The 26,621-nt window shown below is 50.4% G+C and overlaps 2 protein-coding genes across 10 annotated transcripts; both read right to left on the reverse strand.

Annotated features, from left to right (window-relative positions):
• Positions 1-1,148: 1,148 nt before the first annotated feature.
• On the reverse strand, positions 1,149-8,445 carry ENTREP3 (endosomal transmembrane epsin interactor 3). Of its 3 annotated transcripts, none has more exons than XM_081306499.1 (12): positions 7,291-8,445; positions 7,037-7,093; positions 6,727-6,837; positions 6,501-6,620; positions 6,124-6,231; positions 5,195-5,367; positions 4,974-5,073; positions 4,565-4,634; positions 3,758-4,303; positions 2,350-2,418; positions 1,998-2,251; positions 1,149-1,909 (listed from the first exon to the last, which is right to left on the reverse strand). In XM_081306499.1, the coding sequence occupies exons 1-12, from the start codon at positions 7,513-7,515 to the stop codon at positions 1,736-1,738; spliced, it is 2,007 nt and encodes a 668-aa protein (XP_081162625.1). In that variant the 5' UTR covers positions 7,516-8,445; the 3' UTR covers positions 1,149-1,735. The 3 variants fall into 3 exon arrangements, with proteins under 3 accessions (XP_081162625.1, XP_081162624.1, XP_081162626.1); XM_081306498.1 differs by having other exon boundaries at positions 5,195-5,370; positions 7,291-8,441; XM_081306500.1 differs by lacking the exon at positions 7,037-7,093 and having other exon boundaries at positions 5,195-5,370; positions 7,291-8,443.
• A 52-nt stretch (positions 8,446-8,497) lies between these two features.
• Positions 8,498-26,509, reverse strand: LOC308655979 (dual specificity protein kinase CLK2). 7 transcript variants are annotated; one of them, XM_081306507.1, is made up of 20 exons: positions 26,224-26,502; positions 24,230-24,399; positions 22,712-22,940; positions 21,928-22,015; positions 21,511-21,577; positions 21,221-21,337; positions 19,850-20,016; positions 19,017-19,111; positions 16,442-16,571; positions 16,265-16,347; positions 16,031-16,110; positions 15,554-15,644; positions 13,053-13,130; positions 12,141-12,263; positions 11,933-12,053; positions 11,270-11,398; positions 10,221-10,380; positions 10,017-10,118; positions 9,375-9,492; positions 8,498-8,926 (listed from the first exon to the last, which is right to left on the reverse strand). In XM_081306507.1, exons 2-20 carry the CDS (start codon positions 24,397-24,399, stop codon positions 8,780-8,782), a joined length of 2,295 nt encoding a protein of 764 aa, XP_081162633.1. In that variant the 5' UTR covers positions 26,224-26,502; the 3' UTR covers positions 8,498-8,779. The 7 variants fall into 7 exon arrangements, with proteins under 7 accessions (XP_081162633.1, XP_081162631.1, XP_081162630.1 ...); XM_081306504.1 differs by lacking the exons at positions 8,498-8,926; positions 9,375-9,492; positions 10,017-10,118; ... (3 more) ...; positions 12,141-12,263; positions 13,053-13,130 and adding an exon at positions 14,182-14,708 and having other exon boundaries at positions 21,928-22,012; positions 22,712-22,937; positions 26,224-26,509; XM_081306503.1 differs by lacking the exons at positions 8,498-8,926; positions 9,375-9,492; positions 10,017-10,118; ... (3 more) ...; positions 12,141-12,263; positions 13,053-13,130 and adding an exon at positions 14,182-14,708 and having other exon boundaries at positions 22,712-22,937; positions 26,224-26,509.
• Between the last annotated feature and the right edge of the window lie 112 nt (positions 26,510-26,621).

The raw sequence follows: 26,621 nt of genomic DNA on the forward strand, positions 1-26,621 counted from the left end.
CAGCTGCGCAAGAAGCTGAAGCAGGAGGATCCCCAAGTTCAAGAACAGCCTCAGCAACTTAGCAAGATCATCTCAAAATAAATTAATAAATAGAAAGAACTAGGGATGGCAAAGTATCTGTGAGTTCAATCCCCAGTAACAAAAAAGACATAAAAAATAAAAAAGGCTGGGGCTGGGGCTGGAGCTCAGTGATAAAGCCCTCCTAGTCCATGCCCCATAAGGTGTGGGGTAAGCAGGGAACAGTAGCTGGAGAGAGGTAGGGAAAGCAGCCTTCTGGAAGTAGATAGGGAGAATGGATGTTTGAATGGGAACAAGTAAGATAGAAACGCTTTTGGTGCTGGGCATGAAGCACAAGCCTGTAATCCCATCAACTCGGGAGCCTGAGGCAGGAAGATTCCAAGTCTGAGGTCAGCCTCAGCAACTTAGCAAGCCCCTGTCTCAGGGCCCTCATTTTCTGAGCCACATCCCCAGCTCTATTTTGTATTTTATTTAGAGACAGGGTCTCACTGAGTTGCTTAGTGCCTCACTGTTGCTGAGACTGCCTTTGAACTCACGATTCTCTTGTCTCCAGCCACTGGGATTACAGGCATGGTCCAACACACCTGGCCTGTCTCAAACTTAAAAAATTAAAAGGGCTGGGGATGGGGCTGGGGATGTGGCTCAAGTGGTAGCGCGCTCGCCTGGCATGCGTGCGGCCCGGGTTCGATCCTCAGCACCACATACCAACAAAGGTGTTGTGTCCGCCAAGAACTAAAAAATAAATATTAAAAAAATTCTCTCCTCTCTCTCTCTTAAAAAAAAAAAAAAAAAAAAAAAAAAAGGTCTGGGGATGTAGCTCAGTGGTTAAGCTCCCTGGTTTCAATCCCTAATACATAAAAAGGAAAAAAAAAAACCTTTTGCTATCAAAATGAGCAGAGATACAATAAGGTTTCTGGAAATGTCCTAATATCTCATATTTAAGAAAATTCAAGGCTAAGTTTCACTGATGATTAGAGAAGTCTAGGAAAAGATGGGCACAGGGACACGGCAAATGGCTAGAATGCCTGCTACTCCAGAGAGTGGGCAGGAGAGTTACAAGTTGGTTGCCAGCCTCAGCAACTTAGCAAGATCCTATCCTATCTTTAAAAAAAGAATAAAGGTCCAAGAGAGAAGGGGGAAATTGAAATTTATTGAAGGCTTACTTTGTGTGTTAAGAGCTTTACAAACATTCATCTTCACAATGTCTTATGGATCAGGCAATTGAGGTTAAGTAACTTGCCCAAGGTCATGCAGCTAGAGGTGGCAGAGCTGAGAGGTCACCTAGATTTCTGGCTCTTTGTTGCCCACCTCATCACCCCATCACACAGGCACAGATTCCCCTCCACCTAAACACCCAGGACACATTTTTTCCCTGACAGAGTGCCCCTGAGAATCAGTCACTCTTGAGCTGGAGGGAGTGTATTAATTTTCCTCCTCCGATGCTGTAAGCAGGGGCATCCCCCTGACAGCCTGAATACCCATGCAGCACAGGACAGAAGCTCTCCCAGTCCAAAGGGGCAGAGGCAAGCAGCAGAGCCCCAAAGGCAGAGGGAAAGAGAGACTTCTGGGGATATATAGCGGGTTTTTGGTTTTTTATTGTGTGTGTGTGTGTGCGCCAGCCAATGCAAGAGGGTGCTGGGGGCTGCTGGTCCTGACCAGCTGGTACCTGTGGCCCCAGTATTCATCTGGATCTGTTCAGTGTAACAGGAAACCCAGGTCAGAGCCCAGTCTCCCTGCTGCCCCCGTTGAGGCTGAGGCTGTGGGGGCGTGTCCCACGCTCCAGCCTCCGGCCAGACAGGAGGCGCCGCAGAGAGGAGCCAGAGCTCAGGTCACCACAGCTGCGGAGGTGGAGGCTTTCTCGGCCTGGCCGGCCCCATGGGCTCCGGGGCACCTGGAGAGGGACACAGGACAGGGCATCAGTATGGCTCAACCTGGTGCTTCAGGCTTTTGAGGGATCTTTCCTGGCTCCCCTCATGTACCTGCTTATGTCCATGAGCTCCAGTGCCCGTGCGGTCTGGGGATTTCCTGGACATCTGGAGGAAACGAGTGACCAGGCCCCGGCCTGGCCAGCTTCCTTTTAGGTCTCCCAGAGAGTGAGCAGGTGCAGGGCCTGAGGGGAGGGGGACCTTCTGGAAGGTGGGCACAGGGCGCCGTTTCTCAGCTGAGCGGGCACGCAGCAACTTGGGGGAAGGGCAGCGGGCGAGGCGGAAGAGGCAGGCTTCAGAGCAGAGCCCTGCAGAGAGGAGAAGAGACTGGGCTATGCAGGGAACAGAGAGGGCCAGGCAGTCATCCCCTCATCCTCACCTCCCAGTTGCCAACCGCACGCCTGACCTGTATCTGCAGAGGAAACAGAGGCAGCTTCTTCCTCGAGCACTTTGGTATAAAGGTCCCTGAAGTCAGCTGGGGGAGGAACAAGGAGTAAATGAGAGCATTCCGTGGATACACCCACCACTTCTCCACTCCTGTGAGAACTCGAGTCCAGAGAGCTCGAATGGCTCCTATCTCCATCTCCAATCAAGAGATCATCATCTCTGCCCACTTCTGCCAGAAACTAGATGGGACGGTGCACAAAGACCGGATGACAGTGTTGTCATTCGAGGCTGCAGCACCTCATAGCAGAGTCATTCCTGAACTAGTGCTGTTCACCTGCATCATCTGCCTTCTGAGTACTAACTAGGCCTAGTCCTGCTGAGCTTCCCAGACCATAGGCCACTTCCTCTGTCTCCTTTCTCAGCCACTCCATAGCACTTCTGGTTGAGATACTGTGATCACACCTGTTTTACAGGTGAGAAACTGAGGTTTGTAGAGATTAGGTAAGCAGCCCAAACTTGGGAACCATGGAACTAGTCATTGATTCTCTGCTTTTTGGCTAAGACCAAGTGTAGTATGGTTCCTGTCAACTTACTACCTGATATGTCCTCTACTTGAGGATGATATAGTAAATGGATTTGGGGAGTCGGAGATGGAATAGGAGCTTGCTCTGTCCACTCTGCACATCGACCAGGTATTGCAGTCCCTCTAGGAATGGTGCACCCCCTTCAGGGAGATTTAAAAACAACAACAAAAACAAGTACCAGCTGGGTGTGGTGGCATAATGTTCCCTGTAATATCAGCTACTGGGAAAGCTGAGGCAGGAGGATCAAAAGCCCAAGACTAGCCTTGGTGATTAAGCAAGACCCGATTTCCAAATAAAATTTAAAAGGGGCTGGGAACGCAGCTCAGAAACAAAATGCTCCTGGGATCAATCCTCAGTACACACACAAAAAAAGTCAGATGCTGGGGTGTAGCTGTGTGGTAGTGTGTTTGCTGGTGAGTGTGAGGCCCTGGGCTGGATCCCCACTACTGAGAGGGAAAAAATAAGGGCCTCCACTTTAGCCAAGAATCTGTGGAAGCTTCGTCCCTGGGGAGGGAGTACCAGAGGAGCGTACTGCAGTTGGTCTACCCACTGTGATCCCGCCACTTGGGAGGTGGAGGCAGGAGGGTCACAAATTCAAGGCCAGCTTAGGCAATTTAGTGAGACTCTGTCTCAAAATTAGATAAAAGGGCCAGGGGTGTAGCTCAGTGGTAAAGCATGCCTGGGCTCAACCCTGCGATACAGGGGGTGGGGGGAGTATTGCAAGAGCGTCCTTTCTTTTTCCGCAGGGACCTCAAAAGGTCCCAAGTCCTGGTGGGCATAATTGACCTTCGAATCCCAGTGCCTCTCCTCCCCTCAATGGCAGAGTTGGAAGGGAAGGCTCACCAGTGTCGCTGGAGGTGGTGATGCCCGGGTCGCTGTGGGACCGTGGCAGCAGCAGCGGTGGCGGGGGAGCCGGATGAGGAGGCCGGTGCCCCGGTGGGGTGAGGGAACCTGAGCTATCGCTGAAGCGGCGAGTGGGGGCTCGCGTGGGAGGGGCCGCTGCTGGGCGGCTGCCTCCCCGGGGGACCCGTCGTCTCAGCTCCGGGAAGCAGGGTCCCACCCAGGGTGGCCAGCCCTCCAGCCGGTGGCAGCTGCGGGCTGTCGTTGGGGCACCCAGGGCGGGTGGGGCCTCCGGGGCAGAGCAGGAATAGGAGCGGGCAGCCCGTGGGGGCCGCCGAGGCAGGGGGCTGTCCTCGAAGGGGCCTCGCAGGCCGCAGTCCAGGCTGAGGCAGTAGCCCGCGCGGCTGCGCTGGATGGAGCGGAAGAGCACGTAGTCGACGGAGCGCACGGAGCCCTGCAGCTCCAGCAGGCACGAGTCCTCTGAAGGGCTAGAGCCGCCCGGGAGGTCACCGATGGCTGACAGCACCAGAGACCCACTGTCCATGGACACTGTGGGCAGCAGGAGGCACTGATAGCACCAGGTGTCCGGGCCCAGGCAGACAGTCCTCTTCTCCCAAGCCCAGCCTTCCAAGGGCCACTGTGCCTCTAGCATTATCTCAGAGGAGACACACAGGTCCAGGGTTCCAAGAAGCCACAGCCCTCATTTATCCCTAAGTCATCAGCTCAGCCAGAGTCCCCTCCTTTTGCTCCCACCCAGCCATGCTGTCCTTGGCCGCCCTACCCCTACCCACCCCTCTTGACTCTGCTCACCGTCTACAATGGAGGCCACACGCTCACAGATACAGGAGCCATCATGAAGCTGAGGATCAAACAGAGTAGCCTGTAGAAGACACGAGGGCCAAGGGTCAGCCCCTCATGCTGGCATGGCCTCTTCCATGCCTGGACAGAGCTCTGGGAGAAGTAGATTCTGGACTAGCTTTGTCACTTTGTACAAGTCACTTAATTGAAGTGGGCCTCACTTTCTACATCTGTACTATAGAAATACAAGTTCCTAACCTATCCATCTCACCAGGCTCTGGGGAAGATCAAAGATGACAGTAGATGTGGTAGTGCTTAATGATCTTGAGAACTATTATTATCCTTAACCATCACCTACAACTTGCTCAGCTTACCAGGCTCTGTCCTTGGCTTCCCAGACTGCACCAAATCCTGCTCTCACCTGGCTGTCTCCTCGTAGTCCCATGACGGCCTCATATGAAGGGGGACAATCAGTAGGGTACAAAGGTACTGGACTGTCCATGGAGCCATTGTACGTGATGCTGGTAGGATAAGGAAGAGGATCAATGCCTGGAAAGTAACTCCTACTCCATGAAGATCCCTCCCCCACCAATCCAGGCCCAACCCCAGACACCTTCCTCAATTTTCCCAGCAGGACCTCACCTCTGTGCATCTGTTTCTGAGCTGCAGGTATACTCTGGAGGATAGTAGGGCGGTGGGGGCACAGGTGGTACAAATTCCTCCAGGTCCAGCATGGTGTGTAGGAGAGGGGCTGGAGGCGAGGATGCACAGGCCAGAGGCCCCAGGGGGCCTGAGACAGAGCGCTCAGGGGCCAGCTGCTGTGGAGCAAGCCAAGTAGGTCAGTGAGCCTAGTTTTTGGGAATAACCTCTTTGGCCAGAATTCCTCTCCACCTTGTTTTTATGGTCCTGCCCCCTCCAAGAAACTCCACTTCAGGCTCCTCCCTTACCCACGAGAAGCTCCTCCTTAACCCTGCCCCCACCCTGAACCTCCACCTCTGGCCCTGCCCACCCAGAATTTTTTTTTTCATGGTATTGTTATGGAACCCAGAGCCTGGCATGTACCAGGCAAGTGCTCTACCGCTAAGCTAGATCTCCAACCCTTTTTATTTTATTTTGAGACAAGGTCTTGCTGTGTTGCACAGGCTGGCCTTGAACTTGCAATCTTCCTGCCTCAGCCTCCCAGCTAGCTGGGACCACAGGAATGCCTGACGAAAATTCCTCCTCTTTATGGCCTCATTTCCAGAATCACCACCTGTTCTCCACTGCTACAGAATTGTCTTTTATTTTTCCCCATTTCCATCTAGGACCTTGTTGACTCCACCCCACCCAGGCTTGCACTCTAAAGCCCCCTCTTCTGGTCAGATAGGCATCAGGTACTTAACTCATTCCCATCTGTCCCCTTCACCCTCCCTTTGGCATCCTAAATATACCTCCACTCATCATCATGCCCAGTGATCCATAGCTCCTAATACTCAGAAGCTAGACCTGTAGCCACTGTCCCATCAAGCCTGGTCTCACAAGCCCCTGATCCCACCATGCCTGCCTGGCCCTGGCCCTAGCTCCCCATTCACCGTATGCACGAGGTCCAGAGAGAAGATTTGGATGCAGCAGACAATAGCAGAGAGAGTACAGATTATGGCGGCACAAATGGTGAGCCCACAAACACTGAAGAGCAGGTTCTGGAAAGGGAAGAGAAAGGGGAAGGGGAGTGAGGGCTTGGGGCATGGTAAATCCCACAAATTCTCAGGGCTGGGGAGGTAGCTCAGGAGAAGAGTGTTTGCCTAGCATATTCAAGGCCCTGGGTTTGATCCCCGGCACTGAAAAATAAGACATCCCAACTATTCTGGCCCTGTGAGAACCTCAGGAGGGGAGACAAGAATGACACCCAGAAACACGGTAGAAGAAGGAACTGTGAGGGCTGGAGGAGTGGGGTGGTGTGCATGCTCACCTTGAGGGCACCTCGGGCTTCTTCACAAGTGGAGTTAGGGGCAACTTTCAGTTCCTGCCCTGACTCTGGACAGGGCCGAGGTAGGGGATCAGAGGGACAGCACACACAGACCTTGCCTTCCTGAGTAGGAGTGGGGAGGGTGAGGCAGCCTGAGTCAGGAGAAACTCAGGTATCCTGCACACCTCCCCCAATCAGTTCTCTCCAGCTCTGCCTCCTCAAATCTCACCATGGAGCAGTCTCGGAAGTCCCGGGCCAGCTGAGCATTTTTACAGGAGAGAACAGAGCCAGCCATGCTCAGCATGACACAGAGCACCGAAAGCAAGGAGAAGAAGGAGATCTGGGGAAAAAAGAGTGCCAACTCAGGTCTAGAACCTTCATGAGTACCCCTCTACCATGGATGGAGCCACTCCTTCACAGACACTTCATCCCTGTGTGGCACCAACTGGAGAGCCAATTCCCTTCCTGAGGGCGTAAGTGGGCATCCCCTCTGGTGCTGGGCACCTGCCTCCCGGTGGGCATTGGACCCTGGCACCTACCACTAGAGTGAATGGCCGCTTCCAGGACACAATGCCAACCACCCCGGAGAACGCCAGCTGGGGACAGAGTGGGCACAGGCTCAGCCTGGCAGGGGAGGCACCTGGGTGAGCCCCTCGCCACAGGATGCACCCAGCCCTGCAAGGAGGGAAAGGACCAGGAGAGGGAGGAGAGGCGAGGATGTGGGCTTGCAGCTGGTGAGGAGGGGTGGGGCCCGAGGAGCCTCCCCCACCCAACCACTGTGCACCCAACTCACCGAGAACCCAGCCCAAGACGGGCAGGACCTCTTGATGCTCTCAGTGGTGGTGACGGAGGAGGCCACCATGCTGAAGGTTACCACCAGGATACCCAGGAGAACCTGGGCCAGCCCCAGCGTGAGAAGGGCCTGCATCCAGGGTCGATGGAGGCGGAGGTGGGTGAGGCCCCGAGTACTGGGCCGGCTGGTTAGCGAGCGGCTGGAGTCACTAGGCGAGGGCATCATGCCTGCCGCCCGGTTGCTTGCACCTCGCTCGGCCCCCCCTGGCGCTTGGGAGCATCTCAGAGGCACCCAAGGCCGGGTTCTTTCTCCTCTCCACCCCCCTCGCTCTAGAGCCCGCCCCCTGGCTGGGTCCCCCGGGACATCGCCCAGGGACGCCAGCTGCGGGGGCGCCCACGGGAGGGGCGTCACGGAGGGACTTCGAGGTGCTCCCTCCCCACCACGGGCACAGGATGGGCACTGTGCCCGGGGCGGCAATGAGGGCGCGGGGGCACCGGCTCATCGCATCTCCCTAGGGAAGAGGGGCGCCGAGAAGGGCCGGTTCCAGAGAGAGGAGAGGGCGGCGGTCCGGAGCCCAGGAATGGGTGGGAAGGGTAAAGGCCAGGCGGGTAGAAGTCTAAAGAGGGGAGGGGTGGTCGCGGGGTGACTCTAGAGGCGCAGTCGGTACGCCCTCAGGATGTCCAGTAGGATCCGGGGCCGCCTGGTGGGGAGAGGCCGCGGTGCCGCTGTCTCCCGGGTCGCTGGTCCCGCTCCCATCCCCCCATGCTCCGCTCCCCCAGCTCGGCTGCAGCAGGTCGGACACTAGGGGCGGGGGATGGGGCTGGGGCCGGGGCCGGTGGAGGGGCGTGGCGCGCGGTGCACCCTGGGAACTGTAGTCAGGACCAGGGACCCGAGGAGGGTGGGGAGGCTGGCGGAGGCGGGCCCAGCCCCAGGCCGAGTCGCTAACGTGGTGCCCCACCCGGTGTCCCGGCTGCGGGCTGCGGCGTCCGCGGCTGACGGCGGCCTCTTCCCCCGTGGTTCGTGGAGAGCGGGGAGCAGGCTCCCCGTGTTTGCGCGACTCCACGCCCCCGCCCTGCCCGGCCGGCCGGCAGCTCCCAGGGGACACGCAAGCCTTGACGTTCCCGAGCGCGAAGGCTTCTGTTTCCCCCCAGTACCCTCCACTCTTTATAAGACTTAATTCCCATTAAAATTTCAGGAAACAGGTGAGTTCCAGTTCCACTTTCTTTTTATTTAAATAACCGAAGCGACAGCCTTGGCACAGCAGAGGGAAGCTGGGTTGGGGTGTGTGAGAGGGGGCAGCAGTGTGGCCTGATGGGGGGAAGGGCGAGCAGTGATAGGTCACAGTGGGCTCCCAGCACCCCCAAGTCAGGATCAGCAGTCATGGCCGTGGAATTGGGGGCACTATGGAGAAGCCATCAAGTAGTGATGTCTCCCCAAGTCCCAGAAACCTCAGGGATGGGGCTATGTCAGCTCCCTCCAGTGGCAGGGCTCACGGGGCCCGGAAGGCATTTTCGGCAGCCCCTGCGGCTGCATTGGCAGCTGCGGTTCGCACCGCAGGGTTGGAGAAGACACCAGCAGCAAATTCTTGCTGGGCCTTCTGAAAACTGGCACCTGTGCGACGGTACAAGGAGTGGATCTGCAAGAAGAGGGCAGAGACATTTCAGCACAGTCCAGTCACTGCTGCCTTGCCCCACCTGACACCACCACCTCTCACCAGCCTGTTCTGTTTCTTTCTTTCTTTTTTTTTAATATAATCATTTTATTTAAAATTTTTTTAGTTGTTAATGGACCTTTATTTATTTATATGCGGTGCTGAGAACCAAACCCAGTTCCTCACACATGCCAGGCAAGAGCTCTAACACTGAGCCACAACCCCAGCCCCTGCTGTTCTTTCTTTTCCCTCTGGACTCTGACCCTCTCTCCCCACACACAAACTTGTACAGACACTCCCCACATACATAAGGAGTCCATTAGTGGAGAACCCGCCCCTCAATCTGGCCTGCTCCCATTCCTCCCCTTCCAATAAGGCCCCTAGAGACCCATGATCTCACCCTCCTGGCCCCACCTTCCACACAGCCCCTCACCCGTTTTAGCATCACAATTCCCAGCACAGCGATGCCAGTGAAGAGCAGGGCAACCAGCAGCATAAGCACAGCTACAGCTGTGTTGTTCTTCAGCACCACCAGAGCCGTGATCCAGCCACTGTAGGGGAGGCATGTGCCTGTAACAAGGGCTGCTCACATCTGGGTCTAAGTCCTCCAAGCTTCTCCACTCAGTAAGTCCTGACTTGTCCCACCCCCACCCCTCCCATCAGCAGTCACTCCCCTGCCAGTCTGGCAGCATGCCGTGAACACAATCCCCACTCCATGCACTCTTCACATTTTAATTCCAATTTGTGAACCATTAGCTCTAGTTCTGCAAGTTCTTCTGAGCATCCTCCCTCCAAACAGACCCTACTCTGTTGAGGATGCTCTCTCCCCTCTTCACTGTTACATATTTTTCTTCTAGGGAGCCTTCTCAGATTGACCACACACAGACCTCTTCTCCTTAGTCTCTGCCTGTCTAGAGTTGTCTGGGTTCTACGTTAATTATGTCCTGTCTTTCTCATTAAACTAGAACCTCCCAAGGGGGAACTTTTTTCCGAACAACTTGTATCCCAGTATCCAGTGCTGGCTTGGTCTAGAGAATTAGAAGGGAGGGTAAGAGTGGCTGGCAGCCTTACAGACCTGAACCCCCAACCTGGGATGCCAATGGCCTGGAGGACAAAGAGCACATTCTGGGCGAAGAAAATGAAGAAGAAAACGAAGAAATTGAATGAACTGTCACTCCTGCAAAGGGCGGGGGGTGGGGAAGATGGGGAGATTGGGAGAAAAATTAGGGCTGGAGAAGCTGATGGGGGGCCCATCCCAGGTCCCCAGTCACCCACTTACCGGAAAGCCTTGTACATGGGGCGGTACCAGCAGACGAAGGAGCAGGGAGTGAAAAGGAGGACCCAGAGCAGAGAAAGCCCAAAGCCGGAGCCATTGCTGGTCTCTACACAGAAGCTGGCCAGGCAGGCGAGGAAGTTCAGGAGAAGAGCCAGAGTGCTGCCTAAGGAGCAGGGGGACAGGGTAAAGGACAGGTCCTCCTGAACTGCAATGAAAGCTCCTTACATGCCCTCCCCACAACCCTCCCCAGGTCTGACAGTGTAAGGGAAGAAAGGCAGCTCCAGCTTTCGTGGAATCGGCTTCACAGGAATGGAATAAGCAAACCTCAATCATAAGGGATCCCCTGGCAAATAATTTTTTTTTTCCTGGTGGTGGAACTGGGGATTGAGCTGAGGGTTCAGTATGAGGTACTGAGTTTGATTCCTCCAAAAAAAAAAAAAAAAAAAAAAAAAAAAAAAATGACTAAATTAATTTTGAGACAAAGTCTCACTGAGTTATCCAGGCTGTCCTTGAACTTGCTATCCTCCTGCCTCAGCCTCCCAAGTAGCTGGTATTACAGATGTGCACCACGATGAATAAATTCTTTGCAAAGAATTCAGAAAATATTGTGAAATGATACTGATCAGATTATGTTGTGTGTGAGTACAAAAACGGCATGGTAAATCCCACTATTATGTATAATTATAATGGGGGGAAAAAGAATTCAGAATGCAGTCGATCATAGTAGTGCACACACAAAATCTCACCAACAAGAGAGGCTGAGGCAAGAGAATTCAGAGTTCAACTCCATGCACAGTACATCAGTGAGTGCCTATTTATGCATGGGGACAAAAAGAAATGGTGGGGATGAGAAAATACACTTGCTAGCAAGCTGGTGAGTAGGCCTGAGTTTTAAATACAATTTTTTAAAAAGTAACCCAAGAAGATCCCTGGATAAATTACTTTATTTTCAAATATTGAGGCAAAATGAAACTTCTGGTTCATGAGTGGACTCGAGGGCTTTAAAAAAAATCTACCCATAACTTCCTCCAAAAAGGCATCTTACTACTCACACATCCAGAGGTAGTACATGGTAGATACTGTCTTCTGAAATTCTTGGGGGATCTCCATGGAGATGTCCTGGAAAAAGCAGGGCTGAACTGGGCAAAAAGAGGGTAGCGGGGGCCAATTGTTCTGTCGAGCTGTAAGGCACAAAGAGAGCAAGAAGACCCCAGTAATGAAGCAGAGACCAATGAGGGAATCAGTCCCCCTTTCTTCCCTTCCCAAGTCCTCTCAATTCTGGGTCCAAGGAAACAAAGGGAGAGTGAGAAAAAACAACAGTAATAGCAAATGTTTATTATTATTTGCAACATCTTGAGCATGGTGCTAAGCATTTGCCAACAACTTTGTTTAACCCCCACAATTCTGTCAAAGAGATACAAATGTTACTCTCAATTTACAAATAAATAAATTGAAACACTCAAGATTAAGTACCCACCCAAGGGGTTAGGGGTGCAGCTCTGTGATGGGAATGCTCACCTAGCAAGTGCATGGCATTGGGTTTAAGCCCCAATATGGGGGGGGGGGGAGTAATTTGGCTAACAGGTCTTGGCTAATGACCCTACACCTCACACTCAGCAGTTCGACTATAGAGCTCATGCTTCTTTTTTTTTTTTTTTTTTTGCTCCTTCCAAACTGTCAGAAGTTCTTCCACACTTTACCAGGGACCCACTTACTGGCTGTGCCCCCCAGGGCAACATGCTGCAGCTCTCGCTCTCTGCGGTCCAACTCCTCTGCCTTCCGATTGAGCTCCTCCTGTTTCTTTAGCAGCTCAGCTGTGGCCGCTGCAGCCGAGGCCTGCCCAGCATGAGCAAGGGAGGTGTGAGTCCTGGAACCCAGGACAGGCGCTTCTCCCTGGCCCCCACTTGCATTCGCCCTCTTTACCTGAGTGCTGTAGGAACCATAGTTTTTGGGTTCAGTGGGGCTGAGCTTTCTTGAGGGCTGTACAGAGGGAGCTGAGGGTGGAGGCAATGGTGCAGGGGCAGGAGGCTCATAGGCTGGTGATGGCTGTTGAGGAAAAGATTTAATAGATCACCCAGTGTGTCATAACACAGGAACCTAGAATCAACTTGAAAACCTTAGAAGCAGAATTTATTACCTAAGATAGCAACCCTTCTCTCAGTTGTTTGGAAGCTAGTTCTTGTGTTGAATTTATGTTAAAGAACTCTTCTATTACCTGCAGTAGTCCTGGTCACCCCTCACATCCAATTCCTTAACAATGACTGAAATCATTTTTTTTTACACATCCACCCCCTGAACGACTTTTTTGTCGGGTATTTTTTAATTTATTTTTTGCAGTACTGGGAATTGAACCCAGGGGCGCTCTACCATTGAGCTACACCCTAACCCTTTTTATTTTGAGCCAGGGTTTAAATTGCCCAGTCTGGCCTCGAATTTGTAATCCTGTCGCAGCCTCCAGAGTTGCTGGGATTACAGGCATGCTCCCCTGGGCCCAGCTCTCCCTTAACTTTTTGAACCCACCATTTTCTATTCTAGTAGGACAAACAGGATGATCGTCCTCATTCTTTGTCTTCTAATTGCAGTTTTTCTCAACTCTGACATTCCCAATCTTGATTTACTTCAAGGAAGTCTCCCCAGGACTGACTTTTAGAACTCAAACCAGATTACTCCTTGGCCCTGGAGTCCTCAAGATTAGACATCCCACGGCTGACTAGTGTCTTCCCAGGAGCTGTGCTTCTTCCTTCCTCTGCATGCACGAATGTTCCCTGCACCTACACGACAGTGCTTATCATTACTCTTCCCTTTCTTGCCCTCCTGTGCTCTCCAATTGCTCACCTCCCGGGTCTCAAAAGGGTTGTAGACGTCAAGCGTGGCATACTGAGGGCTGGGTCGATGCTGGATCACAGCTGGGTCCTGAGGGCAAAGACCTGGGCTTAGCTGGCACTCAGTGCCTTCGAGGGAACTCTTCGGGACCTCTCCTAAACTACCCGTGTCTCCCAGTACGGCTCCGTCGGAGGCACGGCTGGCCCAATACTAACTACCTTTAAGTTCATCACCCAAGACTGCCAATACCAGCCTCTTAGAGGGGCAGGGTCCGCCCCCCCCAACCACAAGGGCTCACCGCTCTGGAGTCACCATCACCCCCACGTGGCGGCACTCCCCCGAATCAAATGTCACGAGTGGGAACACAAGTTAGCTAGACCCGAAATAATCAGAAAGAATCAACCCGACCGGCCAAACGGGACTAGCGCAAATCACCTGAAAGGGGTTGTCAAGCTCGCCAGACTCGGCGAACGGGTTTCCGCCGTCTCTGCTCTGAGCCATTTTTGCAACCGCGGGCTCGACCGCCCCTGCCCTCCACGCCCCTACCGCGGAGGTAGCGGCGGCGGAGGCCCTTGGAGCTCCCTCCGCTCCTCTCGGTCCGCCTAGCTTCTCCGTGCACCGATTGGCTGAACCGACCGGAAGGATCGCCAGGATCCCCGCAGCAGCGACCGGCTGCGCCTGCGCTTTAGCCAAAATAAAAGACGGAAATACCTCACGTGACACTTCCAGCACTGTCTGGGTAGCCAAGCACACCCCTTCCCCCACGTGACTTCCTCTCGCCAACGAACTACATTTCCCAGATGGCCTCACGTTGGGACGAGCCAGCCGGCGATGGGAGCCCAAGTTTTCAGTTTAGGGCTCTGTCCTGGAGTGCAGCCTAATGATCAGTGAGCCCTCTTTCCCAACCTCGTGACTCCAGATCAGAGAAGTGCCACCCTATAACCTCTCTCCATTTAGATCTGCAAGAAATGCTGTCTGTCCCACTCTTTACTACCATCCTGACACTAGGTGGACAAACTGGTGACCAGGCTTTATTTTAGAGGGTAAGATGGACTCCAGTCATACCCAAATTCAGAAAAGCTGCCAATTGTCTCATCCCTCCACCCCAGCATCCCCAAACCTCAAATTCCAGGGATGGGGGTCAGATGAAGCACGTCATTTTATTTCACAAAGACTGTACAAAATTCCTTATAAAACATGGGATAGGTGCCACCTGGTTACCTCACTCTGCCCCCTTCCAAATCCATGGAAGGGGGCAGGTGAAGGTAGGAAGAGTGTGGATGAACAGCATTATGTACAAGGCAAGGGTTGAAGTGATAAGTACAAGTTCTGTCATATTTACACTATTTCACATATTCACAGGTGTACAGGGAGCCAGGAGGGAATGAGTTCAGGCTCTGTAATCTTGTATAAAAAAGCACCAGTGTCCGAGACTGGACACCCACTGCTATAAGAGATGCAGGGGTGCCCAGGTTCTGATCGTCACCGACTGATATCCCGACTGGAGTCCCACAACTTGGTGTTGGGTGGCTCAGCCCGAAGGCGGGTGAAGAAAGGATGCTGAAGGGCTTCACCCAAGGTCAATCGCTTAGCAGGTTCATACTCTAGCATGCTTTCAATCAGATCGAAGAGCTGGTGGTGGTCCTCTGCCTCTGAGGTAAGATACCGCTGGTGGAGGAGGGCAGGAAAAAGGTGAGACAGGAGAAATCCTGCCTCTTCTTCAAGGCCCTACTTTTTAATCTTAGAGAAACATCTAAGGCCCTCCTTGGAACTGACTGGAATGCTTTTTTTCTTTTTTCAGTGGGATGGTGGTACTGGGGATTGAATTTGGGGACACTTGACCAGTGAACCACATCCCTAGCCCTATTGTGTATTTTATTAGAGACAGGGTCTCACTGAGTTGCTTGAGGCCTCAATAAGTTGCTGAGGCTGGCTTTGAACTCAAAATCCTTCTGCCTCCACCTCCGGAGCCGCTGGGATTACAGGCATGGTGCACCCAGCCTGGAATGCTATCTTACATTGACCAAACGAAGACCAACATTTCTGATATTACAGCTCCACCCACCATTCCACCAGCACAATTACTCCTTCATACTATTTTTCTTTCTTTTGGAACTGGGGGTTGAATCCTGAGCTTTATGAATGCAAGGCAGAGGCTTTGCTAAATCCCAGGCCTCCTTCATACTCTCTTTCAGAGTTCTATTTGTAGATCCTTAAGGTCATGAAACTTCTTTAGCTCATTACAATGTAAGCTCTTCAAATGGTAATTTATTCTTTTCTGTCTGACCTAAAGAATCCAAGACACTGTTTTGACATCTAGGTGTCAAGGTTATAATCTCCTTCCCTCCACAAAGCCACTCCTCTTATCTCACCTTTGTTGACCAATGGTGTCTTCCTTCAGCTTTCTTCCCTTCCTTTCCTAACCCTATGCTTGCAGAAATGCATTCCAGGGACAAACTACCTAAGAACTGACCTCTGGGTGATGGGCTCTATTTATCCCCTGCCTGGCTCACCCGCAATGGTTTGCAGTTCTCACGAACATAGCGTCCAGCTGAAGTATTCTCATCCCAATCCAGGCGACCCCGGTAAAAATATTTCTGCTTTCTAAAGGGAAAGGGGAGGTTGAGGAACTCAGAAGGTTTTCCTTATTATAGGATTCTTAACTTATTTCCTCATTTAAGAGTAACTGGGGAGGGAAGCGAGGGGGCATGGGGTTAGAAGTGATGGACATTATTATCCAAAGTACATGTATAAAGACACGAATTGGGTGTGAATATGCTTTGTATACAACCAGAGAGATGAAAAATTGTGCTCTATATGTGTAATAAGAATTGTAATACAGTCTGCTGCCCATATATAAATTAAAAAATTAATAAAAAAAAGTGGGGAAAGGGGAGGTATCAAAAAAAAAGAAAAAAAATTGATATAAAATAGACCTGTACTGAAAAGAGAAAATGAAAAGGGTTAAGCCCCTCCCAGTCAAAGTTCACCTTGTCTTTCGGATCATCCGAGAAGGGATGGGACCCAGTATCCTTTCCATCATGGCTAGATGCTCTCTGTTGTCATGAGTCTAGGAAACAAAGGCAGAGGTAAGTAAGGGACTGACAAGGGGAAGCTGGGCTGCCAGACAGGCAATGCGAAGGAGTGAAGAGGCAAATATTCAGCAGACAACAAAATCAAGCAGAAGAATGCCAGGTAGTAGAGTAAGACCCCTTACCACTTACCTGAAAGAGGGTGAAGCCAACATAGTACTCGAAAATGATGCAGCCTATGCTCCACACATCACAAGGCTGTGACCAGCCCAACTCTGAGTGAGAGTGGGAAGGAAAAGATATTATGAGACTTAGAGGGCCCTGGCCCCACCACATCACCTCACACACCTGGATCGCCCTTGCGCTTACCAAGGATGACTTCTGGTGCCCGATAATGCCGAGTGGAGACAATGGTACTATGGTGCTCATGGTCAAAGGTGGCACTGCCAAAGTCTACCACCCGCACAGCAGTGCTTTTCACACTGCGCTCATCTCGCTTCTAGGAGCAAGGCAGAGAGTGAATGAACAACTATACTGCAAACCAGTATTCTACCTCTATTCTCTAGTGCCTTAAAAAGTCAATTCTAACAAATCAAAAAGCTGAGTCAGGGGCTGCAGTTGTAGCTCAGTGGTGGAGCACTTGCCTAGCATGTACTAGGACCACATAAAACTAAATGATATTGTGTCCATCTATAACTTAAAAAATTAGAAAAAAAGAAAAAAACTGAGACAGGAGGATCACAAATTCAAGGCCAGCCTGGGAAGCTTAGGGAGGCCCTAATATATTTATACTATACAAATATATATTTGGGGCTGGGGATGTGGCTCAAGTGGTAGCGTGCTCGCCTGGCATGCCTGCGACCCGGGTTTGATCCTCAGCACCACATACCAACAAAGATGTTGTGTCCGCCGAGAACTAAAAAAAAATAAATATTAAAAATTCTCTCTCTCCTCTCTCACTCTCTCTTAAAAAAAAACAAATATATATTTGTGTTATGTATTATATAAGTTATATAAATTATAAAGCTAGGTGCAGCAGCACACATTTGCAATCTCAGTGAGTGTGGAGGCTGAAACAGAAGGATTCTGTGTTAGAGGATAGGCTCAGCAACTTATCAAAACCCTTTCTCAAAAATAAATAAATAGGCAGATAGACAGATGAGGGGCCGCGGCTGTGGCTCTGCGGTAGCATACTTGCCTGGCATGTGTGAGGCACTGGGTTTCTCAGCACCACATATAAATAAATAAAATAAAGGTCTATCAACAACTACAAAAATTATTTTTAGAAATTAATTTTAAAAAAGCATGTAGCTAAGAAATAAAGCACCCTGAGTTCAATCCACAGTACTGAAAATGTAAATAAATAAATGGTCTGGGGATGTGGCTGAGTGGTATAAATGTAAATAAATAAATGGTCTGGGGATGTGGCTGAGTGGTAGAGTGCCCTGTCCCCAGGATTAAAACCCAGTACTACAAAACAAAAACCTAGCCAACTATGGCATGCTACCACACACCACAGAAGATTTCCTGGTTTATTGAAGAACTTTCAAGAGTAAGGAAGCTGGCCATGGTGGGGTACACCTGTAATTCTGGCAGCTCAGGAAGCTGAGGCAGGAGGATCAAAAGTCTGGGGCCAGGGGCTGGGGTTGTAGCTCAGTGGTAGAGCACTTGCCCCGCAAGTGTGGGGTACTGGGTTCGATCCTCAGCACCACATGAAAATAAATGAATAAAGGTATTGTGTCCAACTACAACTAAAAAAAAAAAAGTTTGGGGCCAGCCCCAGTACCCCTGGCATCAACCCCTATTAGCAGGAGGGGTTAGCCAGACACAGTAGTGCTGGCCTACAATTCCAGCTATATGGGAGGCTTAGGCAGAATACAAGTTTAATGCCAGCCTGGGCAATTCAGCAAGACTCTGTCTCAAAATAAAAAAGGCTGGGAATAGCCCAGCAGTAGAGTACCATAAGGTTCAAACCCCAGTATGAGGAGGGAGAGAAAGATAGATTGATTATGGAGTGGCTGCAAGTCTGTATCAGAAGACTATATCCACATGATCGATACATTGTTTTCCTGAAAATATGTAACATGTAGCAAAAGAGTCAAGAGATGGAGGGGCTGAGTGGTAGAGCACTTGCCTAGCATGTGTGAGGCACTGGATTTGATTCTCACACCACATATAAATAAAGGTCCATCAACAATTAAAAAAAAAAAAAAAAAGAGATGGAGAGCTGCTTTTTCCTTTGTTTTTTACTAGAGATTTAACCCTTGGGTTCTTTATCCCCAGGTTTTGTTTGTTTGTTTGTTTGTTTTTGAGACAGGGTCTTGCTAAATTGCTGAGGCCTTTAACTTTTGATCCTTCTACCTCAGCTTCCCACATGGCTGAGATTATAGGCCTGGGCCACCATGCCCAGCTATGGAGAGCTGCTTAAGCTCTGAGAGGTCTATCATCTCCAGTTAGTCCAGGGAGCTGAGCCTTCCTTCCTCACAGAAAAATATCTTAAAAAAAACAAAAACAAAAACAAAAAGAGGGCATTTTCACTCTATTGGAAAGCCCTTTATCCAAGCTCTCTTCTAATTCAGGTCCTTTTTTTTTTTTTTTTTTTTTTTTTAAAGAGAGAGTGAGAGAGGAGAGAGAGAGAGAGAGAATTTTTAATACTTATTTTTTTTTTTTTAGTTCTCGGCGGACACAACATCTTTGTTGGTATGTGGTGCTGAGGATCGAACCTGGGCCGCACGCATGCCAGGCGAGCGCGCTACCGCTTGAGCCACATCCCCAGCCCCAATTCAGGTCTTCTTAAATCTTTCCCTCCCTATTCTAGTACTCTAGTTTTACCCAGTTGGAGTCAGAGAGGAAAAAAATAAGGGAGGACAGAATGGGCTAAGCAAAGGCCAAGTGGGCCAGCCATCTGCCTCCAAGGGCCAAGGACAGACCCTGTTCATCTTACCTTCTCTAGGTTGTAGGTGAGCTCATAGTCGGAATTCACAAACAGAATATTTTCAGGTTTGAGGTCCGTATGTGTCAGCTTGTTATCATGAAGGACTGCAGAGGAGAAGGGCAGGTCAGGCTTAGTTCAGGTGGCCAGAGCTAAGTGGCACCACCTGACCCCAAGCTGAGCACCCAGAGCAACGCTGGTGAGGAGGAAGGTCCAGAATCACTAGGGCTGTTTTCTGCTCTACAACTAAATGAAATGCCTGGTCTAAAAAGACCTATTCTTTCTAATGTATCTCAACTGATGGGGTAAAAAAAAAAAATGTTTTTTATGGGTGGTAGTTTTGTACTGAATCTGACATGTATAATATCTTGACATTTTGTGAACTCAATTCTGTGAAATTGTATGGCTGTGAACTCAGTGGAAATATGTATTTGTCTGGATTCCCTACCTGGCCCCTTAGCTGAATTAGTCCACATTCCCATTTGCTTTGCTATAACAAAGAACATCTCAATTTAGATGAATGTAAACCTCTAGCATAGAGTACATTTGTCTCTTTGTGTTTGCTAACAATTTCCTAATGGGGGCGGGGGAAGGACATCCTCAAACACTTCAACTTCAAAGGCTGTCTCCCAGCTCCTACTAGGCTGGGTATGGAGAAAGTGATGGTGAAGACATAAATCTAGAAGTGATGTCAGAAGAAGATAGGCCAAGATGACAGTGAACAATAAAACTGTGGGTAATTGTGCTTTGACTGTTTAGGGGTTTGACCAGTCCACAAATGAGACAGAAGTGGTCCACTGGAGGGAGGGGCTGCCCCAGAGACCACCTCAGCCCACCCCACTCACACTTGACGGCCTGGCACAGCTGGAAGGCCATGTGGCGCACTTGGTGGATGGGATAGGGCAGGTAGTTGTTGTCTTTGAGGAAATCGAAGGTGCTAAGGCCCAGAAGCTCAAAGGAGATACACATGTGGCCATGGTAGTCAAACCAGTCAAACATCTGGACACAGAGGCTGGGAAGAGAGATGGGGGAAGGGGAATGTCTGATGAGCTCCCGTCTGCCCACCACCCCTCCAAAAGGAGGGCCTATACAGTTGCTGATTCCATATAATTGTGTAAAAACATGCCAGCTAATATTAGCATAAAATTCAGTTCAGCTAGCAAATGGCCTTTCTGGTAGACCCAAGAGGCACTACCTGCCAATCTTCCAAACGTTTTCCTACATTTTATTTATTTTTTGATACAAGGGATTGAACCCATGGGTGCTTCTGCCACTGAGCTACCCCTTTTTATTTTCAGACAGGGTCTTGCTAAGTTACCCAGGAGGGCCCCAAACTTGCAATCCTTCCTGCCTCAGCCTCCCAAGTCACTGGGATTATAGGTATGATGTACCCAACTCCCCAGAGCTCCTGCCTTAAAAATTCTGAAATAGATCATGCTAAATTGACCAGATCAACTTCAAACCTAAAATCTTCCTGCCTTAGCCTCCCCAATAGCTGACATTATAGGTGTGCACCACCCTGCCCAACTTCCTACAATATTTTAAATAGTTCAAAAACTATTATATTTTTTGAAGAATTCTTGAGTGCCAAGTTCTAAACACTGTGAACCCTGAATTATCAAATGGTCCCTTCTAAACCCCAGCCCCATCTATAAAATCCACTCAATATCAGCCACTCTTGCCCATGTTTATACCTATTGTCTTCTAACAGCTTTAATGTTCTTATTCTTAATGCCTATAAGTGTATGTGAAAATATTACTGTGTAAGTGTGGCCTCATTAACATAGTTTAGGCATAAAAGCATACTTTTGGTCTTTTTCTTTTTTTTTTTTTTGATAGCTGGGAATCAAACCTAGCGCCTACCGACTAGGTAGACAAGTACTCTGCCACTGAATTACACCCCCAGCTCAAAGCACTAATTCATTTTTGATAGATATCGATGCTCAGTTCCAGGGTCATTTTCAGCGTGTATCTCTACAAAAGTCATCCTGGGATGAGGCCAAACTGCAAAGCACTCTTAACTGTCCTGAAAACAAGAGGAATGGATTAGAGAATGTCCCAAGCCCTGCCTACCCTGATGTTGTACTACTCTAAGATGATGAACACAAGATGAATGGATGGAAGGATCTACCCCTGCCTGCCTAACCCCAGCCTGGGAGTCTTCCCTATGCAGGGGGAGCCTCCCAGCCTCCCTCTACACTCCTCTGTTTGCTTACTTCTTGTTGTCAGGGTCCTTCTCATTGATTTTCTCCAGGACATTGATTTCAAGTCGAGCTGCTTCCTTATATTTTTCCACATTCTTAATGATCTTCAGGGCAACTCGAGCCCCACCCCTGTAGATTGGCAGGGGAGACTTTTGCTAGGTCCTTGAGAACATCTCAGATGCAATGGGGCTGTGTAGGGACTAAGAATTCCTGACTTTTGCTAATTAGCAAAAAAGTCCCAGGTAACCCCCACCATTTCTTTATGCCTAGGAACTGTGGTGTAGGAAGGGGCTGCCAGTTACCTGCGATGGTCAACACACTGAACAACTCGGCCAAAGGTCCCCTCTCCTAAGGTGCTTACAATTTCATCTGAAATAAAAGACAGCAGGGTCGGGGAGAGGGAGGGAGAGAAGGTGGGGGCGAATGAGTTGAATTGGAAGGAAAAAGGGTATAGCAACCTGGGGTGAGATGAAGGAAGGGGAACAGATACAGATGATCACAGGGGATGAAACCCCTGCATGACTCCCACCACCTTTAACCCAGGGGCCATGAGAGCTGGGAGTGGACAGCAGAGGTCAATTCTCAACAGCAACTCAAACCACCCAGATGAACAACACCACGGAGAAAAGGCAAAGAGGCTGTGACTTGGGTTGGCTTGGGACGTTAGGATGGCTATGGGACCAATACAGGCTATAGGATTGTTACGATTTGGCTTGTACATCGCTCTTGTAGCCAGTCCCCGACGTGGTAGATGAGGTGGCCCTCAGCGTCGTCCTCTACACTCTTGGCTCTCCGGCTGCTGTGCTGCTGTCGGGGGGCGGGGGGGGTCGGAGCAAGCCAGGTGTCGGAGCGGGGGCCGGAGGGAGACGGGGTGGGTGGTGGAGGGGTCACCGGTCACAGGCGCCCAGCCATGGGGGACAGACGATGATGGGGGACAGTGGAAGGGAACACGTCAGATGCAGTAAGGCGGATTGGTGTGAGAAGAGAGAGCGGCGTACAATCCCAAGTCCCCAAACCCAAAACGGGAACAGGGAGAGGCATGGGCAGAGCAGAGAAGTGATGTCGTTGCCAGTGTCACCCACAACCCCATGCTCTACACAATACCCTTCTGGGTGGGCACAGGTCTCTAACCCCTTGCCCCCACCCAAGCTTGTCTCCTGAGGGGGCCTAAGAGCCCAGGGCTTGGGGGAAAAAGGCAGTTCACAAGGAAGGTCCCTATCAAAGAATGGAAGCCTCTGGGGCAGAAGAGTTGCTCCAACACAATAAGCCCCACATGCCAGGGAGGGCACTGGAGTTCACAAAGGCTCAATGCCCATCCATTTGCAAAGTAGATTCTGGGGCCCTTCAAGAGTCGGAGAGCTTCCAAGAGGGTAGGCAGACTCAATGCCCACATTAGTGTTCATGCCCCAATGCTCAGCTGAGATCAAGGATACTACTAACTTACCAGGGTCCCAGAGGGCCTGAAGAAGAGTAGGGAGAGGAAGGGCCTGGGCTGACACTCACCGAAGATGAACGGCTGAAAGTTCGGCTGCGTCTCCTCCGCCGCCTGTGTTTCCTTCGGCTGCTGCGCTGGCTGCGGTAGCTGCTATTCTCTCGATGATACTCGTAGGAATGCCGATAATCTGTGTCATAGTAGGCCTCTCCACGATCCCGGCTGTAGTCATTGCGCCTGTAGCTGCCACAGTATCGCCGGTCGTATACCCTCCGGTCGGATGAGTGGTCATCATAGCTGCTGTTGGACAGCATATCCCCATTAGGTGCATCTGTTCAAGCCCTGCCATGCCACAGACAAAGACATGCCTCAAGGAGGACAAAGAGTAATGCCAGAAAAATTACTCTCAGGCACTTTAAGAGTCACTCTGAGAGGATCAAAGACCAGAGAAGTAAGATGAGGAAGCAGAAGATTAACAACTGCATGTTACCATGATCTCTGAAAAGGAATCTGCAGTACCACTCCCTCTCCTCCTCTCCAGTGACACAACTGAAGAAAGAACCAGTTCTTTCTTGCACATTTCTGACTAAAATCCAGCTTTGCTCTAAACCATTTCTGTTTAAACACTAAAGTATTAACAGCATGCAGGCCTAACTGTCTCCGAACTTTCTCATTACTACCTCCAGCTCATAATCCTTTACAGATACTTCCCTCTACCTGAACACATTTCTCCCATTTGACTCCTACTTGCACTATACACAAGCTTAGATGTCACTTTCTTGGAAAGTTTCCCCTGGACTACACAGCCTGCCGCCTCAGTTCAACCAAACCTACCAGGTACATCCTGAGCCCCGCAAGTTAGTACTTTCTCTCTCTCTCTTTTGGTACCAGAAATTGAACTCAGGAGCACTTAATCACTGAGCCACATCCCCAGCCCTTTTCTGTATTTTATTTAGAGACAGAATCTGAGTTGCTTAGCACCTTGCTAAGTTACTGAGGCTGGCTTGAACCCATGATCCTCCTGCCTCCACCTCTCGAGCCACTGCGATTACAGGTATGCTGAACTGTACCCAGCCAAGTTAGTACTTTCTCTACAATAACACTTTTTGATCTGTGTGTGGTACTGAGGATTGAACCCCAGGCCCTTACATACACTAGACAAGCAATCTACCACTGAGCTATATCCCCAATCCTTTCTATTTTTAAATTTTGAGATGGGGTCTTGCTAAGTGACCAAAGCCAGCTTCAAGCATGTGATCCCCCTGCTCAGACTCCCGAGTTGCTGGGATTACAGGCATGTGCCCAGCCAGGATAATACTCCTAACATTGTGGTACAAATGGCTCATTTTGTTATCTTTTTTTGATGTTGCTGTTGTTCGGTGCAGGGGATTAAACTTATGGCCTCACTTATGGTAGGTAAGAGCTCTACCACTGGGCCAAAACTCCCTCTATCCCTTCTTCTCCACCTTGAACATCGCCTTCAGCCAGCTGCTTATAGCACAATGCCCTTAGCAAGTAATCAATAAACATTTGTTGAACAAACAAATAAGCAAGTAAACTGGAATCAGTTTCTCCTCCTGAGGCTTCACCTCCGTGAACGAACATGGTAGCTGTCCTCCCGCCGGCGTCGCTGTGTCCGGTCACTACTACTTGACCAGGAACGACTTCTTCGTCGCTTATGTTTTCGGCTCCGATAGTGTTCATGGTAACTCCCCCTGCTACCTCGCTCTGAGGAATGGTACCTTCGGGGATGAGGCATCTGAAAGGGATCGAAAAATGGAAATAACAGGGAATGCTCTGGGTTTTTAGAAGTCTCCTCCAAGGACTGGTTGTTCCAAAGATGTTATGCTGTTTTTTGTTATTTCTATCTTCTTCTTTTTTATATATATTTATTTTTTAGGTGTAGATGGACACAACACAATGCCTTTATTTTTATGTGGTGCTGAGGATCGAACCCAGGTCCCACCCATGCTAGGGAAGTGCTCTACTGCTGAGCCACAAGTCCAGCCCCTAATTCTATCTTCTTTTATTTACCACTCACAACTTCCTTAATCTTCCTAACAATTTGTCCTTCTTGGAAGATACATTCACCTATTAATTTTGGTAAAATACTCTAGAAAGCCCCCTCAGTTCAAATGCTCTACCCTGATTTACTTCACGGCTCCACAAAGACCTTCAAGTCTGAGCCACAACTTATTATACGTAAATGTGTAGCTGATGGAAACTGCCACAGTCCACTCCTGCTGTGACTAAAATACACAAGTGTGCGATCCTGTGTTCCTCACAAGTTAACAGAATAAAACTTTAGTTTACAGTTATATTTTACAGACATTAAGAGTAAATCTTAAAAAAAAAAAAAAAGTATATCTTATCTCACCAACTAGACTATCAGTGTTCCAAGGGCAGGAATGCAATTTTCCAGAACTCTACATACAGCCTAAACACCAAACACTGCCAAGTTCTAAGAATGTGGCCCCTTGAACTATCTTAATCACCTCTCACATCTCTGGTGAAATCCCTTGTGAGAGGTTTTAATAAAGTAGGCCCAAATTACATTCAGTTTTCTATCTGGCCCCTCCCATCTTATGCTTAGAAGTAGGCAAAAACTTGTTTTTAATTAATATCAGCGCTACTTGGATGAGAATGGCCACTTTCCAGTTAATGAAATTGGAATGGTATGGTTCAAAAATCCTTTCTTTCTCAAGGAAAAAAGAAAAAAAAAATCAAGAGAGAATCACTGTCAAAATCCAGGAAGGCGGGGCTGGGGATGTGGCTCAAGCGGTAGTGCGCTTGCCTGGCATGCGTGTGGCCCGGGTTCCATCCTCAGCACCACATACAAACAAAGATGTTGTGTCCGCTGAGAACTAAAAAATAAATATTAAAAAAAAAAAAAATCCAGGGCAATAGCAGAACAGAATGAAAACAGCCCAAGGACAGAAGTCGGGTGGGGGCTGGGAGGATCAGGTGTGCAAAAGGTTTAAGGACTCCAACATCTGGCTCCCATTCTGGGCCACTTCTTGCCAACCTCCTCAAATGAGGAGGTTGATATTTGATGCATTCTTGGCCTAAAGCGACTGGCAGGAAACCAAGAAGATGGAAGCACAAGCTTCTCCCAGGTAATCCAACCTTGATTAGCATAGCTACATAAATGCCATCTCACCCCATAATACTGCCATTAAAATCCCTCACAGGCCTTCCCCCGCAAAGCTTCTAAACCTTTTCACTCATAAAACCCATAACTAACTCCTAGAGTGAAACTCTTCCTGCATGCTTCAAGTGATACTTCTCTGGCTTCGATTGGACCCGTTGGTCCAACTTTGATATTAAGCTCTATTGCATCTCTGGAACCACTCCAATCCTTACCCTATCACTCCTCCTACTTTGCCTCCTTCCAACTTTCCCATAGGTTTTTCCGGGTACCGGCCGACCTCCTTTCCCATTTCCCTACTGCACCGCTTCGCAGATCGCAACCCTCCTCTTCATCTCGCCCCCGTTCCTTGCCCCGAATCCAATCCTACCCCAGTCCGCCCCGCAGTCGCCATCTTCCCGCGCGGCCCCGAGGTCCGCCAACCCGCGCGCTCACCGTTCTGGCGGCGAGGCCCGTGCGCTTGTCCCACAGGAAGTCCGTGATGGCGGCGGCACTGCGGCCGGAGTCCCGGCACCCCCGCGGCGACGAAGTGCGGCTCCACCCCCCCAACCCGGGACCCTGGGACCTCCCGCCCCGTTCCCGGGCTCCGCTCCAGTCCCGCCCGCCCCGGTTCGTCCCCGCCCCCAAGATCCGCTCGGCGCCGCTCGCACCGCCCCCGCCCAGGGCCCGATCCCAGCTCGGTCTCCGGCCCTGGCCTCTCCGCTCCGCCGCCGCCACCGTGAGCGAGCACGCACGCACGCACGCACGTCCTGCGTCGCTTCCCAGCGACCCCCCTCAGCTCCGCCCCCAGGGCCGCGCGCGCCACCACGTGCTCGGCGGCTCGCGGGCGTCGG

The sequence above is a fragment of the Spermophilus citellus genome (assembly GCF_964194105.1).
Source record: "Spermophilus citellus genome assembly, chromosome: 9".
Taxonomy (NCBI): domain Eukaryota; kingdom Metazoa; phylum Chordata; class Mammalia; order Rodentia; family Sciuridae; genus Spermophilus; species Spermophilus citellus.